This window comes from Prinia subflava, chromosome 16, assembly GCF_021018805.1.
Source record: "Prinia subflava isolate CZ2003 ecotype Zambia chromosome 16, Cam_Psub_1.2, whole genome shotgun sequence".
NCBI classification, from domain to species: domain Eukaryota; kingdom Metazoa; phylum Chordata; class Aves; order Passeriformes; family Cisticolidae; genus Prinia; species Prinia subflava.
The window spans coordinates 14,707,910-14,724,715 of record NC_086262.1 but is presented as its reverse complement, the minus strand read 5'-3'; the positions used below and the strand labels follow the sequence as shown (position 1 = coordinate 14,724,715).

Sequence of the window (16,806 nt, the reverse complement as noted above, 5' to 3'; positions counted from 1 at the left end):
GTCCCCACGGTGGGGACAAGTGACAGCGGGGACACTGCTGAGATGGGGACACGCAGGACGCTGCTGGTCCCCGGGCACAGCCCTTCCCCTGCCCTGTCCCCACTGCCCAGGGAGGGCTGTGGGGATTTGTCCCCGCCTGCTCCATCGTGCCGGGTCACAGGGCACAGCCTGCCTGCGATGGAGACCTTGCCTGTGAGATCTCAGCCGTTTCCTACCCTCATATTTCCTTCTGACAGGAGCTTTTCTGGGTGACTGCTCTGCTGATGCCGCCTGGGTAACAGCTGAGCTCTTTGCTGGTAAATGATGGCACATCAGTCAGAGCTGAGGCTGGCACCAGGCTGAAGCCTCCCGAGCTGTGCCAAGCCTGGGCACTGCTGGGGCCTCTGCCCACAGCCTCCTGCTCCTCTCTTGGAGTGGTAGAAGGTTGTGACCCATCAGAAACAGCCCTTGGACCCCAGTCATTCAGTGAGGGAGGTCCTGGAGTCAAGGGGAGGGGGGAGAAACCCTCATGCTATGTCTGTGGGACATCCCTTTTGTCTCATCCCCAGCCCCAGAGAGCACAGATGCCTGTGGAGTAGGAAGGCAGCAGCAATGAGCAGGGGAGCCACATGTGGCTGCTTCCTGCACCTGTACAGGCCTGGCTGGGGGCCAGCCCGTGTGTGAGGAGCTGCCAGATTTCCACCCTGAGGTTGCCGGGGCGAGGGACCTGACGTGGGGGCCCGGGAGAGCAACGGACGAGAAGAGGCCGGAGCAATGTACAAATCCCTTTATTTTATTAGTTCGTCAAAGACTAGTTCGAGCAGGATGGTCACAGCATGTCTGTGGGGCCCCGGGCTGCCCGCCACCTCCTGGGAGGGCCCTGGTGAGCGGCCGGGGGCCGTGGCTGAGGAAGCACAGGGAGGGGGGAGCACGGTGCGGCAAGAGACGGGCCGGGATGGGGGTGTGCCCCTGCCTCCCCCCGCTGGGGTGCAAGCAGCGGCTCCTGGGACATCCCGGGGCGCTTGCCCGGGGATCCCTTCCCAGGCCCGGGGACCCACGTGTCCAGCGCCAGGTGAGGGCAGCCGGGTGCTCCCAGCCCGGGACTGGCCCGGCAGCCCTCGGCCCCGCGCTGGCTTTATTGCAGGGGGCGGAGTGGGGGTCCCAGCAGCGCGGCGAGGGGCGCCGCGGGCGGCCCCCGGGGACAGTGGGGACTCGGGGGTGGGAGGCTGAGCAGCGGACACGAGGACGCATGGAGCGACGGGGCGCACCCTGGCACGGAGACACTAATGCGAGAACGGGGGCCAAGACACAGACGAGCGAGCGGCGGGGACGGGGGGCGAGGCAGGGGGGCCCTGCCCCGCGCGTGCCTTTGTACACGGTCGGCGGAGCGCGGCGCCCGCTCCTCCCGGTGCTGAAGTATTGCAGTCTAACTGATATGGCTTTAACTATGGGGCCAGAGATGCGGGGACGGGGGGGGGTCCCCTCCAACCCCCCGATGCAGGAGCACACCGGGCAGCCCCGGGGGACCCCCGTGCCCGACGACCGGGGATGGGGGAGCTGCGGGCAGGGCGCCTGGCTTTGTGCTTTGGGCTTGGCCCAGGGCGGGAGGGGGCAGGGGGATGGCAGTGTTGGGGACGAGGGCAGGCGAGCAGACGCCTGCTGGGGTCCCCTGGGAGAACAGAAGGGGCAGGGCAGGGGGCACGAGGAGCCACCCCGGGGGGGGCCGGTAGGGCCTGGGTGCCCCTAGCCTGCCGCGAGGTTACATCAGTGCATTTGGTCCCGGTTCGCCCTGTCCGGCCAGGGCTGCTCCCCTTTGGCGTGGTGGGGGGGCCCTGCCTGGACGGGACGGGGCGGGCTTTTGGTCTGGTTGGGGGACAGGGCAGGAGGGGATGGGAGGGGGTGTGGGGACCCCCTCTCCGGGGCCAAGGGAACTGATGGAGGAGTTGTAGGAGAGAGGGCGCCCGTGCCCCAGCACCCTATGGCAGGGTTGACGGTGCTGTTACTTCTTGAACATATCTTGCAGTGGGCCGGGCAGGTACTTGAGGACGGTGTCCAGGATGCTCTCCTCCTCCTCCTCTTCCTCGTCCCCACAGCCTGCTGGGATTGCCTTCTTGGGGCGCGTCAGGCTGCCCTCACACGGCTGCTCCAGAGCAGCTTTCTCCTCTGCTTCCTTCTCCTCCTTCTTCTTCAGCCCGTACTGAGAGGACACAGGCTCTCAGCAGGGCAGGCAGTGGCCACTGCCTGCGCTGTGCCCCGTGCCCGTCGCCACCGACTCGGGCCACCCTCCTCTCCTCCCGGCCATGCCGGCTCCCTGTCCCAGCCCCACCCCGGCTGCCACGGGCAGGGGCGGGCACAGGGGAGGTGTGTGCCCACCTTGTCACGGATCTGCTGCCGGACTTTCTCCCGCTCCGCTTCCATGCGGGCGTGCTTGGCTTTCCGCTCCTCCTCCTGCTGGCGCAGAGCCTCCTGCCTTTCCTCCTCCTTCTTCTGCGCGTCGGGGTCCTTCTCCTCCTCGCCCCCCAGCATCTTCCCCATGTCCTTGGTGGCCCCTGTGCACAACAAGACCCCTGGTTGGTCCCCAAGGGTGCTGCAGCCTGGTGCTGCTGCCAAAGCCCCTGCAGTGGCAGGGAGGGCAAGGGGGACCCGGGACATCCCCGGGTCACTTGTGCCAAAGCGGGCTGCAGACGGTTTCGGGAGGCTGCAGGGATGGGGAGTGCCACAGGCTGGCTGTTCTGCTCTAGTTCAGTGTCAGCTGGGGGAGATGCCAGCAGCTCCTTCTCCAGCACCCAGGGGACCCGCTGGGGAATCCCACTTAGTGGCAGAAGAGCCAGGATTCCCCAGCCAGCTGCTGACGGCACTGGAAATGGGAAACCTGGAGGGCTCCAGCAGCAGCTCTCCACTGCTGGTGGCTCTCTGTGTGACTCTATCCCCTTGCCACGTCCCTCCTACTGCACTACTGGGGTGCTGGGCCAGCATTGCTCCTGGAGGGGGGACCCTCGGGGGGAACAGCTCCCACTCACCTCCCAGCGCTTGCTTCATGACGAAGTCCATGGTGCCGGTGTGTGCGTGTGGCTAGGCCAGTGCCCAGCGCTCATCCACTGCTGTCCGGGCTGGCTGACCTGGGCCACCTGTGCAGGCAGAGAAAGACGGAGTTGGGGATACCCTGCCAAGGTTCCCTACTGCCCAGGCTGAGGGATGGAATCATCTCTGGGGCTGCACTTCGCACCCTCTGCATCCTCAGCCCAAATGCCTCCCAGGATGGGCAGAGGGAGGTTCTGAGGTCTGCAGGCAGGGAGTGACTGTGCCTGCTCCCCTCAGCCCCCTCCCTACATCCCTTCTGGCCTTGAGGACCTGTGGAGGCACCAAGGCAGGGACTCCAGAGGGATGTTCCACCTCAGCACTGCCTTTGGTGTGGCACAGGAGCCCTGGTGTGCTGCCTGGGGGCTGGTGGGATGGGGACCCACCACGCACTGTGTGCCCCTGCTTTGTGGGAGGGGGTGACAGACCTTTGTCTGGGGGTGCCAGCGTGGCGCAGCCGGACCCGGGGTGCTGCGTGTGCGTGCGTGTGCCTACGGCAGTGCGAGTGCTCTGCAGAGGGATGGGGAGAGGCTGTTGGCAGGCTGCGGCAGTGCTTGGGGGCTGCAGGGGTTGCAGGCAGCAGCCTGTGACTGTGTGTGTGATCCATGCGGGTGCTGCGGGTGGATGACACCGAGCAGGGGCACTGCCTGTGCAGGACGGCGCGGGTGCGCGGGGTGTCTGCGCGCACTGTGAGCTCTGCGTGCAGCCTGTGTTTGCTCAAGAGGTGTGTTTGCGGGTGGCTGCAGGCTGCGTTTGCATGGGGGGTGCGTGCAAACACACACGCGTGTGGATAAGTTTGTGGGGCTGCACGCTGCGGGTGCCCCCGTGATGTGCGGGTTTGCAGCCTGTTTGCAAGCTTGGAGTGTGTGCATGTGCGAGTTTTGGGGTCTGCGGGCTCTGCGGATGTGTGTGCACGCAGGTTTGCGGGCTGGGTGCGTGTGCTGGGTGTTTGTGCTGCGGGTGTGTGTGTGTTTGCACACTGGGGGGGTGCTGCAGGCTACCTTAGTGTGAGTGTGTGGGGGGCTGTGTGTGCAGGTCCGTGGGTTTGCAGGCTGCACGGGGGGCTGTGCGCACAAATTTGCAGACTGTGTCGCGTGTGTGTACGTGTGGGGGTGTTGCAGGCTGCTTGTGTGCTCCGTGTGTGTGTGCGTGCGGGGGATTACAGGAGGAGGGTGTGTGGGGGGTGCCCGTGTCCCCCCCATGCCCCCTGTGAGTGGGGTGCTGCAGGCGGTGCTCGGAGCCTGGGGGTGCAGTTTGCAGTGTGTGTGTGTGTGTGTGTGTGTGTGTGTGCGTGCCCGGTGGGTGCCGCAGCCCCGCGGGTACCCCCACCCCGGCTCCCCAGAACCCCATGGGGGCTGGGGGGGCTGCATGAGCTGTGACCCCGGGAAGTTTGCTGCTTCCAGCCCCGGGGCACCCCGCGACAAGGTTGGGGGGCTCCTCTGGGCAGCAGTGCTGAGCCCTGGGACCGCAGCGGGGGCTTGGGGGGCACCGGGGACGAGGGAGCACCGGAGACCACAGGGACACCGGGGCCGTGGGCAAGGAGCAAGAAGCAAGGGGAGCGCTGGAACACTGGGGTCGCGTGGCGGGGGGGGCTCGTAGCGATAGCGGGGTACGGGGGGGACATCGGGAGGTGCACGAGCGACGCAGAGGAACACAACAAATGGGGGAAACCGGCAGGCACCGGGATCCCGGGGCCACAGGGGCTGCAGAGACGCAGGAGACACGGGGGGGCGCCGGGAAGGCGGGGGACGGCGGGGACACGGGACGTAGCGGACAGCCGACATGCGGGGGACACCGGGACCGCAGCGGGGAGCGGGACCGGGGGCGCGCCGCCGTTTGGGGGGTGAGGTGGGGCGCAGGCACAAGGACGACGAGGGGGGAACCCGGCTGGGGGGACACGCACCGGGGGCGCAGGGGACACCGAGGACGAGGGGGAACGCGGGGACACGGGGAAGGCGGGAACCGCGCGGGGGGCGAGGGTCGCGCAGGGGACACGGTGCCGCGGGGACCCCTCATTCTCCCCCCACCCCATCCCGGTGTCTGCGGCGCGGGGCCCCGCCCGCCGCCCGGGGCCGCCCGGTGCCGCAGCGGCGGCGCTGTCCCTTCAGCACCGGCACTCACCGGCTCCGCCGCCGCTCGCCGCTGCCGCCGCTCCGCCCCGCCCCGCCCCGCCGCGGCCCGGCCCCCTCCCGCCCCCGGCGGCACGCGTGGGCCCGCCCGGAGCGACTCCCCCCGCCACCGCGCCGACCGGCCCCGCGGGGGCGGCGGGATGCGGGACCCCGCCCGGGAAACGCCGCAAAAGCCCCGGGGAAAGGTCCCGGGGAGCCCCGCACCGCTCCCCGCCTTGCGGACGGGGCCCCCTCGGACACCACCCCGCGCTCCCGCAGCGCAGGGACCGGGCAGGCGCCTCCTGCGCGGGGTTAATGATTCACCGCCGCGGCAATTAACGGGCGAAAAGAGGCATTAATCAGCCACAGGAGCACCCCCCGGCTCCCTTGCTCGACCCCTCGACCCGCAGTACCCCGGCCTCCTCTGCAGCGATGCGGGGCGGCTGCGGGAGTTTAATTAAAGTCCCTGATAAATCATGTCAGCCTCCCTGCCCCCTTCCACCAACAGCTGCCGCTCGGGGGGCCCCAGCTTTGGATTTTTGGTGCTGTTCCCGCCGCGGGGCTTCCAGGATGGGTGTGGGGTGCTCAGGGAGGGGATGCTAGAGGGGGTCTGCAGTGGCATCGAGGATATGATGCCCACGGAGCTCAGAACCCACTTCAGTGAAGACAGGAAATGGGGTGCACCGCCCTGCCTCTCCCCCCTGCACCTGCCCAAAGGGAGATGGGCTCCTGCAGCCCCTCCTGTGTTCCTTCTCTCCAGTGTGGGACAGGGTTCCCCGGGTCTCCCACCCTTGACCCGATGCACAGGGATGGCAGCCGGTGCCTCCTAATTAATCCAGCCCTGGGTTCTTAGAGACAAGATGAGCCCTTTGCCAATCACATTAGTGGTGCTTGGAGCCGGGCTTTGGGATAGCTGCTGTTTAACACTGAGGCTCTGGAGCAGCAGCCTGTGGAGGCCCAGAAGGGTGCTGGAGAGGGTCTGGGTGTGGGGACCTTTCAGGGATGTCCCCCCCTAAACGTGGGAGGCTGGGACAGGCTGCAGCTGCCCCCACAAACCCCTTGAGGAGATGCTGCTGGAGCTGCTGTGGGAAGGCTGGGGGTGATGCAGGATGTGGGGCAGGAGTGTGGGGACACCTCACAGCCAGGGGGGCCAAAACTGGCCTGCAAGTGCCATCTCCACAGAGATGCGGCACCGACAGATCTGTGTGCGTGCACCCGCTGCCAGCTCCTGCCTCAACGCACGGCCGCTGCCACGAACAACTCTCAGCACAGGGACAGCACATCAGGGACTTGTCCCTCTTGTTCACCAGCCCTCACTGCTCCCAAAAACATCCCCTGGCACAACCCATCCCCACCAGCCCCGAGCTCTCAGCCTGGCATTGACCAACGACTCCTTTTTCCACTTCCAAGGTAAAAAAGCCTCCTGCCCTGGTGCCCAGCCCCGCTCTGCCTGCTGGCAGCTGGTGGGACGGGCATGTGGGCGGCAAGACAGGCCTGTGCTTGGCCCGTCCGTCTGTCCGTCCGTCCGTCCTGCGGCAGCCCTGCTCCGGGCGTTGACGTCAGCGCTCCCGGCAGCCGGGCGGTGGGCGGGCGGCACCGCTCCTATTGTATTAAAAATAATACAGCGGAGCACAAATTCATTACAGATAAGTGTGACAGCCAGGAGGAATTAACGAGCCCGTCTCTCAGCGCCTGACAAACGCCTCCTTTTGTTCCTGGGATGGGTCCTTGAGTCTTTCAATCTTTGGAGATGCCTCGGCTCATTAAGCACATCCTCCTCCAGTAGATCCCAGTGTGCCAGAGGACTGCTCCCAGTATGAGCTGAGGCCAAACTGGCAGGGACATTCCTTGTGCCAGTGCCCAGTGCTAAGTCGGGCTCGGGAGTCACTTCCTTGGGAGTCAGTGGCCTGGAGCACTGTCACCAAGCACTGTCCCCGCGTGGGGTGGCCAGGGGGAGGTGGGCGAGGCAGCCCCCGTCCCTGCTGCTGCGGGAAGCACGAGGTTCCTGTGAGCTGAGGCCGCCCGCCCCAGCACTCCAGCTGCCGGTGCCGGCAGCACAACCGCAGCTGCCGGGCTGGCGGGCACCCAGCTCTGCCCTGCTGACCAGGCTCCCGTGGGAAGAGCAGCCAAGGGCTTGTCACCGGCCCTGGGCACTGCCTCCTGCCCTGCACACCCCGGCTCCCAGGACAGAGATGGATCCAGGGGACCCCCACAGCCCCAGAGCTGAGCTAGCTCTGGCTGGTGTTTGGGGGATGCTCCTGGTGCTTGTGCCCAGTGTGGGCACTGCTTTAGGCCCAGCTGTTCCTTGGCATCCTCCTGGGCAGTGTCACCTGCTGGGTGGCTGCCTGGAGCTGCTGGAGGAGGCAGGGATGTGGAGAGGTGTGAGGGACTGGGGTAGCAGCACCGTGGCCAAATGGAGGAGGAAGCTCTCAGCACCACCAAGCCCTGTGAGTCTCCTCTGTGGAGTTGGCACAGGAGCCAGAGCCCCAGAAATTCCGTGCTCCACTCCACGCTGGCTCCCAGGGAGGGAACAGGGCTGGCTGGTGCCGCCACATCGGCCACAGCATCCGCTGTCAGCAAAGCCTCAGTGGCACCTGCCTGCTGGCATTGTCCCCATTGTCCCCTGACAGCCAGACAGGGACCCTGCAAGGTCACAGCCTCTGCGGGCCCTTGTGAAGCTCCCAGGCAGAGGGAATACCTGCACCCATCCCTGCAGCACTGCCAGCCTAGCCTGCTGTCACCCATTAGCACAGGGCAGTTATTTAACTTATCCGACCCCAAACATCTTTGCAGAAAATAATTATTGGTCCTTCTCATTGCACCGAGGGATTAAAAGTGGTTAACTCCATTTCCAAAGGCTTTGTTATGTTGGTTTTCCCTCAGCTGCTGCACAAGGCGATTTCCACAGTGCCACTTAGGCAGCTTTTATCAGGTTGTCTTCTGGAGGTAATTGGGTTTTTCAGGAGCCTGTTTAAAATTCGTAACCCAGCCTCTTAAACAAAACAAAAACAGCAGCGGGGAGAAGAGGAAGAGGCAGCACGAAACATGCAGCAGCTGCAGCCTCTGAAGAGCAGCTCTGGTCCCTTGGGGCTGGCACCCGGCGGGGGCAGGGACAGGGACAGGCACCAGCCGTGCTGTGGAACCAGTCTGGAGACAGCCCCTCCAGCTCAGTGGCTGAGCACAGACTGCTCAGGGACAGGGGCGACCCGGGGTCACTCCCTCATGCTGTGCTCAGGGCAAGGCGAGTCTGTGGTGCTCAGAACCACCCACGTCCAGTCCCTGGGGATGCCGGGGCCACCACGCTGCCCCTGCAGCACGTCACAGACCCCCAGCACACGAGAGGGAGACCCCAGCACCCACTGGCCCGTTCTCACACCCATGTCAGACACGGGGTGTGGATGTGGTCCCACTGTTTGCTCAGCACCCAGCAGGAGCCTTGGGGCTGCTGGGGAGGGAGGTGGGCTCATGCCACAGCTGGACCCCAGCTCCACCAGGATGCTCCCAACTGTGGGAGCAGCACGGTGGCAAGGCCCCCTGAGCACACCAGAGAGGGACAGAGCAAATGGGCAGAAACCACCCTTATGGGATAACTTCTGCAAGCCCCAAGCCCTGAGGGTCTTCCTGACCCTGAGCTTTGCTGGCTGGCTTGGGGAGAGGATCCTGCTGCCCACCCTGTGCACCCCTGCAGCCAGAGGGGCTCTGGGCCGACACTGCGGCTGTTGCTGCTCTCCTGCATCACCACACAGGTCCACCTGCATTAATACCCATCCGCACTGCTCCCACAGCCCTGTCACCGTCACTCTGGCTGACCTGTCTGCCCTCTCCTTGTTGGACAAGGGCTGCACTGGGCACCCCCAGCTCGTCCCTGCCCCGCTGGGTGCCGCGGGGCGCGGCGCGGGCTGGGGAGCGAGCGGGTGGCAGGGGGCTGCCACAGCAGATGGTCGGTGGGGCCGGATCACGGAACTGCAGGCGAGGAGGGCGTCCCCGGGGGGGCACTCACGGGAGCTGGCTGTGAGCTGGCTGTGAGCTGGTGCCTGCGGGGCCCCATCCCACACCTGCTCATCCCAGGAGCGGCAGCAGCGCGCGAGTCAGGGGCTGCAGCTGACGGAGGGATGGGGTGTGAGACAGGACTGAGCCCGTGGCTTCCAGCTGCTCCCAGCAGGGCGGTGTGCCGGCAGGATACCAGAGAGAGAGGGGGGCTCCCAGTGCTGCTCAGCCCTCCAGAGCTCCCCGAAATGATCATCTACACCTACATCTGTGCCACAGAGTGATGCAGGGGCTGAATCTCCCAGCGAGACCTCCCAAGGGGACAGGGACTCAACCTCAGGCTCCAGCTAAGAAGACTCTAGAGATGCTGGGATGTCAGCCATGGTGTGACCCAGCACCTTGGCTTTGCCACCACTGCTCTGTGCCCTGTGATGTGGAGCTCTGCTCACCCAGACCCAGTCTCAGAGCCACTCAGAACCCTGAGGAGTCCACATTCCATGAGCGCTGGGGCACACCAGGATGGCCCTGTGAGTGCCAGGGGGACCCCGCTGGGATGGACCCTGCCACTCGAGCGCTGCAGCGGTGACTCCTCATCCCCGCAGCTCCCGACTCCCAGCGTGTGTCCGGTGCCTCTGTGCCATGCATTATTAAACAGAGGCACTGCAGCCCCTCGCTGTTTATCCTGGTGTGGCTGTGTGGGGACAGGCTGTGGAGCTGCGCTGCCTCGCTGCAGACTCAGCCACAAGATTTAGGCTCACTGCAGATCTGCCCAGCTCCCCAAACAGGTTTATGACCCCTGGGCTTACTCACCTGGCCGCTTCCAACCCCCCACCCTGTATGGGATGGATCCCACCTCGCTGTGGAACAGACTCTGCGTTTGGTGCTCTCACCTGGGCTGTGCTGCCCTGCCCTCACGGCAGGTGCAGCCTTTACACCCCTCTCTCCTCCACAAGGGCACACTGGCGCCGAGTCCACCCCATCAATATTTATGGCAGGCACGCACACCCGCGCAGCTCTGCAGGGCCGGTGCGCAGCCGAGCTGGGCGCAGCACACCAGACACTGCTGGGGATGGAGACAACAGCCCCTGAGCCCCTGTGCTGCCTCCTCATCGCCCCACCCTGGGCACACACGATGTTCATCCTTGCCACACCGACAGGGCCTGTGCAGGCACTAGTGACTGAGGTGGCAGTGGATGCACAAGGATCACCTCCTGGCTCTGTGTCAGGATGGGATTTGGGCACCCACACCCCACAGAAAGCCTTAAAGTGGCTCTACCCACCCTCATTTCACTGACAGAAAAAGGACATGAAGGATAAAGGCATGATTGGCTCAAGGGTGGGCATCCAGGTCATGGCAGAGCCACAGCCCCCACCTGTCCCCTCTATGGCCAAAACAACCAAAAAATTGAGACCCTTGGCACTGCTCCCCTCAGGTCCAGCCTCATGCTGATAGAGCGTTGGTTTTGCAAAGATCCTGTAAGCTCTTTGGGACACCTGAGTGGAGCACAGAGACCGGGGTGCTTTCACCCCTCTCTGTGCCACAGTGCTGGGGGGTGTGAGGCAGTGAGGAGCAGGGATGCGTGACCCAAACTGCCAGCCTGGCTCTGGGAGAGCATCTTCCAGATGCTTCCCCCTTCTGTGGGGGAAGGGCTCATTGTATCCCGTGAGAGGGGGCCTTTGGGAGCTCAGACACCCCATGGCCTGGGCAACAGAGGGGACACCAGAGGGGCAACACCAGGGACACCCTGTCCTTGATGGCAGCAGATGGCTGCATGGTGGGGGGCTCCATGGCAGCGTGGGGGGAGACATCTGGGTGCCTGGGCTGTGGCCAGGCTGCAGCTCAGTGGGAGCAGGATGAACCTGAGCTGCCCTGGCTGGGGAGGTGGGGAGGGGGACCCCAAGGAGTGGCTGGGATGAGTGTGGGGCTTGTTGCCCACCCCAGCTGAGATGTCCCCCCGCCTGCCTGTGCCCAGGGTTTCTGCTGTGGCGTGACGCCGGACAGGCACCGTGCTGCTCTAAGAGCTGCTGGGGCTCGGGCCAGAAAATTCATTCTTGGCGGCTTTCAGTGGGGTTTGGCTCGTACCTTTCCCATCTGGGGGCTTTCAAATGGAAAAAAAAAAAAAAGGCAGAAGAAAGAAAAAAAACGCCTGGCCCTGTGCCACCTCCACAGTCACCATCACTCGCCATGGCCTCCAGGTGGGACTGTGCCCAGCATCTGCTGAGAGCCTGAGCTGGTCCTCACTCCCATGGCCTGAGCTGCTTCAGGTGCCCCTTGCATCAAAGTGTCACCAAGATGAGACCCTCCCATCTTGGGTGACCTGAGTGGCTGCACTGAGGCAGCTCCAGGTGGTATCTCTGAGCCTCCCCATCCATCCCACACCACGGGGAGTGAAATGGCCCTCCCAGCCCCCCCAGAGCCACAGCGCTGCCTACCTTGGTGTCTGCAGCACCAGGAGTCTGCTGCTTCAGCACCTAACGCAGGGGAACCAGGACCTCGTGGGGGTGGCTGGGCATCGCAGGGAGAGCAGGGCCTGGAGAGACACCAACAGCACAGGATGAGTGCCCTGGAGGGGCCACAGGACCAGGTGGCACAGACAAAGTGGAACCACTTGATGGGTGACACACAGAGCACACCACTGCTCGCTGCCCTCTCCTTCACCTGGGTGGGTCTGTGTAGTCTCTGCATCCCAAGGATGGGAGCACCCTGCTGCCAAGAGCCACCATCTCCCTGCAGGTGGGAGCCCAGCAGGGAGGACAGAGGGTGACAGGCTGCAGGAGGTGGCAGCTCATCAGGGTCTTTGGTCCTCTCCTGGATCAGGGGGCACCCACTCTGCTGCTGGCAGAGGTCTCCTGGCTATCTCTGCAGATACCTGGCTGTACAGATGCCTTCATTAAAAATTTAGAGGGCTCTCAACTCTTTAAGGGTTTTAAAATTTCACATTAACTCTGCCTTCCTTAGCTTGCACATGATGAATTTCTTCTTTGGAGAACATAATGGCAAGTTAAAACAAGCCACCAAACAAAAGTCCTTGCTCAGACTCAGCAACTGGAGGAAGCCTGATGCCACTTTGGGCTCCCCCCTCCTGCTGGACCTCAGGAAACTTCTGTCTGGGGATCTCATCCCTTTCTCAAACGTTCTTGAAATCCCTCTGTGATGCTTGGGGAGATGCAGGGGGGTGCTGGCCTGGGCTGTGCAGGGACCTGGGTACAGGGTCCTGGGTGCCACGCTGGCAGTTTCTGGGGTGGGCTGTCCCCGTGGTGTGGCTCATGTCACTGTGACATGTGTCATGAGCATGATTTCTCCTCTGCAACTCAAGGAGCAGGTTCCTGGGGAAGTTACAAATTCATCCTGACTTCAAGCAAAGGCTTCTCCTCCACCCTGGGGAAGGAGGGAGGCTTTGGCAAACTGGAGATAAATACAGGACCCAGGGGAGCCAGGGGAAACGCAGGCAAACACCGACGCTGTGGAGGAGCAGGGGCTGCGATGGATGCAGCCTGCATTTTTAAAAGCTGTGCAGAGCAGGGATGCTTCATTCCAACCCTGGGAGCAGGAGACACTGACAGCCCCTGGGAACAGGGTTTGGGGAGGAAAGAGACAAAGGATCTCCAGTGGGACCTCTGAGGAGACCCCACAATGGTGACTGGTGAAATGCAGTGCTAAGAGCCCAGCCTGGACAGGGCTCAGCAGCAGCGTGAAGGTGACCTTTGCTGGGGACAACCACTGCCTCCTTTGGGACGTGGGAAGGCTCTGGAGCAGGGTGAGATGGGCTGCAGAGAGCTGCAGGGATGAGCTGGGGCTGTCTGGTTTCCAGACAGTGCCGTGCCAAGGACACAGCTGGGCTGGGACAGGATCAGTTTGGCTCTGCTGGCCACGGCCTGAGGTGCAGATCAGCAGAGATTGATTTGCTGAAACCCCAGAGGCTGGGAAGAGCAGGAACACCCTGCCCAGGTACCTGGGAGAATGCAGAGAGTCCTGAAGGGTGCTGCTCCAATCATTGCAGGCTATTTTTTATTTCAGCCAGACCAAAGGGGTTTTTTATCTCCTTTGCAATAGGCAGGGCCTGCCAGTACCATGAAGATGCATCTCACCTGGGCAGCTGCACTAGCTCAGTCTGTCTGTCTGTCCAGGCAGCCAGACACCAACCACAGCCAAAGCAGAGGACAGGGAAGAGCAGAGCAGGGTGATGGGGCCAGCACACCTCCAGCTCCAGAGATAGAGGGTGACACTGCCACTGCCTGCTGCCCAGGAGCTGGCAGGGATGATTTGAGCCAGTCTGGACACAAGACACAGTATCCAGGGAAAACTTAATGCTCGAGATGAGACATTAGTGAGTCCACAGCTCTTCTGCTTTGGTACATCCAGCTCTCAGCACCCTGCTTGAACAGCTGAGCTTGTCCAAGTGTCTGAGAAGAGGGGGTGCCGGGGAAGGAAGAGGGTGAGCAGTGAGGTGCATGGGCTGAGAAACTCAGGACACATCTCAAAACATTTCCCCTGCCTAAGGAAGGTGCTCCTGGGACCTGCCTTGGGTCTGGCACCAGTTTCCTGTCTGGGTGGCAGGTGAGAAGGAAGATTCAGAGTCACAATGTTTGGGGAAAGTCTGTGCTGGCTGTCCTGGCTCTCACGCAGGGATGCAGAGGACTCAGGGTGCCTTGCCACAACAGGCAGCCCCCAGAGGCATTCCCCAGCTGAGGTCTGTACCTGAGCCAACCTGCCTTGCCTTCAAAAAGCAGATCCTCAGCCTCAAACATCTCAGTACCTCCTGCACAATTCCTCTCATTCTGGGGCAGGTCTGTGTCACACCATTGAGGGGCTCTGGGATTTGACTGAGCCTCTGATTTGTGAGCCTCTGGTGAGTGCCACAGCAGGGGCTGGTGACAGCACTTAGGGAGGGATGGACCTGCTGGCCGGGCTGTGTGCAGGAGGAGCAGAGACCTGTGCTGCAGAACAACACGGCAAAGGTGACAGTGGCTCCTGGTAAGGTGAGCCTGGAGGCACAGCCTGGAGAGCCCAGAGCTGGACAAGGCAGAGGGTCTGGGTCTCTGCAGCTGGGAAGGCCCCGTGGGACCAGGACAGGCAGCGGGGAAAGCTCCTGGGACGGAGGAGCAGAGCGCTCACGCGAGAGCAGCCCGCAGGAGCACAGCTTGTTTACCCTGGCTGAGCAGGCCTGATTGCTCTCTATAAATACACCCGGCAAATAAACACCGGGGAGGGAGAAGGATCATTTAAACTCGAGGATGATGCTGGCATAAGAACAAATGGGAAGGCCTGGCCAGGAACACACAGAGGCTGTGGGCAAGAGCAGGGATCCTCTGGCCACGGGGAAGGTCCTCTGGGCCCAGCCCTGGCTGCTGGGGAAGTGTGTGATGCCCGAGGGCTTGGGCTCGGTGCCAGTGGCAGAAGCAGCAGCCTGGGCTGCAGTGACCGTGCTCTCCTGCCACAGCAGACCCCCCGAGCTCCAGGCCACTGGGGCACATTGGTGCCCAGGGGCAGGAATGGAGATGTGCCACACTGCCAGTGATCACTGCCTCTTCCCCAGAGGATTTTTCCACAGGACTTCTCATTTCCAGAGCAAAAACCAGGCTGGGCAACTCAACACATCCCCCCTTGGCTCCTGATACAGGCCTGGTGGGCTGTGCCTAGCTGCAGCCTCTACAGAAACCCCGGGAAGAGCCAAGGTGTGAACCACAATCATCCTCCAGTGCTGTGAGGTGTTCCGAGCTCTGTCTTCTCGGGGTCATTTCAATACTAATGTCATCACGCAAGGCAATCGAAGAAACAAACACTCGGCCCACAGCCAAGCGAGACTTGGAGACATTTTTCTGTGCCAGTTTGTCTCAGCTGAGCTGTCTCCAATTTCCCCAGGAAGGTGAGGGTCAGACACTGTAAGCAGTGCTACTGGATGGCGACTGAGCTCCTTTGTTTCCATACTGGAGCCCGTCCTGGCAACCTTTGGGGTCCTGCAGCCTCAGAGGCACAAGGGCAGGTTTGGCAGGGAGGACACTTCTCTGTGCCCTGAGCCTGGTCCATCCTTCCTCATCCTCATCCTCATCCTCATCCTCATCCTCATCCTCATCCTCATCCTCATCCTCATCCTCATCCTCATCCTCATCCTCATCCTCATCCTCATCCTCATCCTCATCCTCATCCTCTACCAAACCCAGCACCTCAGCTTGACTCGAATCACTCCGGTTCCCTCACCAGCCCTGGCCAGCAGCTCCCTCCACGGCGGGCCCGGCAGGTTGCAGGAGAAGCCCCGAGCTCTGCTGTGCGCGGCGGTGCCAGCCCTGCTTCCCTGCTCTGACTCACGGCCCCGCCAGCCCCGGGCAGCGGCTGCCCGGTCACGCCGGTGCCGTGCGGGTGGCACTGCCACCGCGTGCTGCCAGGGCCCGATCACGACAGCCACCTGCCCGTGTGCTGCCCGCGCTGGGGGCACGGGGAAGAGGGGCTGCAGTGTGGGTACCTTGTAGGGACAGTGCAGAGGGGAGAGGGGTTGAATCTCACGGGACTGGCAACGGTGGAGCTGGGATGCTCCACGAGTGGTTGGACTTAGGCGTGGAGAGCAGGGTGGAGGAGGGAGACACTGATGGGGAGGCATGGCAAGAGCCCGGCAGGTCTCCACAGCAGAAAGGTGCACGGAGCCTCCCGGCTGCAGGCAGGGGGTGATGGCGGGATCAGGTCGCATCCTCTCCCTGCCCACAGCCCCGCTCTGCGGAGCCCCCCGCAGGGCATGGCCAGGCACGGAGGGGCTGGAGAGGGGCATCCAGAGCCCGGTCCGGGGGTGACAGCCCTTCTCCTGCCACCCCCTGCACATCGGCGTGTCCCCCCTCCTCCGACCCGCGGGTGGGCAGCCCGGGGGCTCGCCGCTCAGCTCTGCATCTTGCACCCCGCATCCCCGGCATCGCTCCCCGCAGCCCGCATCACCTGCATCCTTGCCCGCATCCCGCCCCGCATGCCGCATCCCGCCGCTCCGCGGCCGCCGCCCCGTTATATAAGCCGGCGGCCCCGGGAGGCTCGGCGGGCCGATCCCCGCGCCCGTGCCCGGCCCCCCCGGGCTCTGCGGCACGGCGGGCCCGGCCCGGCCCGGCCCGGTCCCGCACCCACCTGGCTGGCTCGGCGCGGCTCCGGTGCGCCCCGTCCGCCCCCGGCGCGGAGAAGGAGCCGCCGCCGGAAGGGAGGCGGGAGCCGTAGCGGTACAGGGGGGGCCCGGTGCTGGCTCCCCCTCCGCCGCACGGCCTCCCGGGCGGGGCCGCCTCCGTGCCCGCCTCCGGACCGCCCCGCGCCCCGGGCGGCAGCCCCCGGCCCGGCCTCCCACCTCGGTACCCGGTAATTGCTCCTCCGGTACCGAGATGCGGCCCCCCCGCTATTCAACCATTCGCCCCCCGCACCCAGCTATGCTCCCCCTCACCCCGCATCACCCCCAGCACGCAGCGTCCCTCGCAGTGCCCCTGGTGCCTACAGCTGCACCTCCAGGGCCAGAACAGCCTCCCTCAGCACGTGGCCATGTCTTCCATTTCTCGGCCTCCCGTTTCTCCAGTACCCAGCATTTCCCCCCACTCCCTGGCCATCCCTCTGGACCCCCTGGACCTGCCGGTTTCCCCCATCCAGCAATTCCTTCTAATATTTGCTCTCTCCCCACAGGCTGCGGTGCTTCTC

General features: G+C 63.9%; 1 protein-coding gene across 3 annotated transcripts; it reads right to left on the bottom strand.

Annotated features, from left to right (window-relative positions):
- Positions 1-59: 59 nt before the first annotated feature.
- Positions 60-16,398, bottom strand: CPLX2 (complexin 2). Of its 3 annotated transcripts, XM_063413327.1 has the most exons (5): positions 16,255-16,398; positions 11,586-11,683; positions 3,000-3,107; positions 2,353-2,528; positions 60-2,176 (listed from the first exon to the last, which is right to left on the bottom strand). In XM_063413327.1, exons 3-5 carry the CDS (start codon positions 3,028-3,030, stop codon positions 1,979-1,981), a joined length of 405 nt encoding a protein of 134 aa, XP_063269397.1. In that variant the 5' UTR covers positions 3,031-3,107; positions 11,586-11,683; positions 16,255-16,398; the 3' UTR covers positions 60-1,978. The 3 variants fall into 3 exon arrangements, with proteins under 3 accessions (XP_063269397.1, XP_063269399.1, XP_063269398.1); XM_063413329.1 differs by lacking the exon at positions 11,586-11,683 and having other exon boundaries at positions 16,255-16,388; XM_063413328.1 differs by lacking the exons at positions 11,586-11,683; positions 16,255-16,398 and adding an exon at positions 5,179-5,227.
- Between the last annotated feature and the right edge of the window lie 408 nt (positions 16,399-16,806).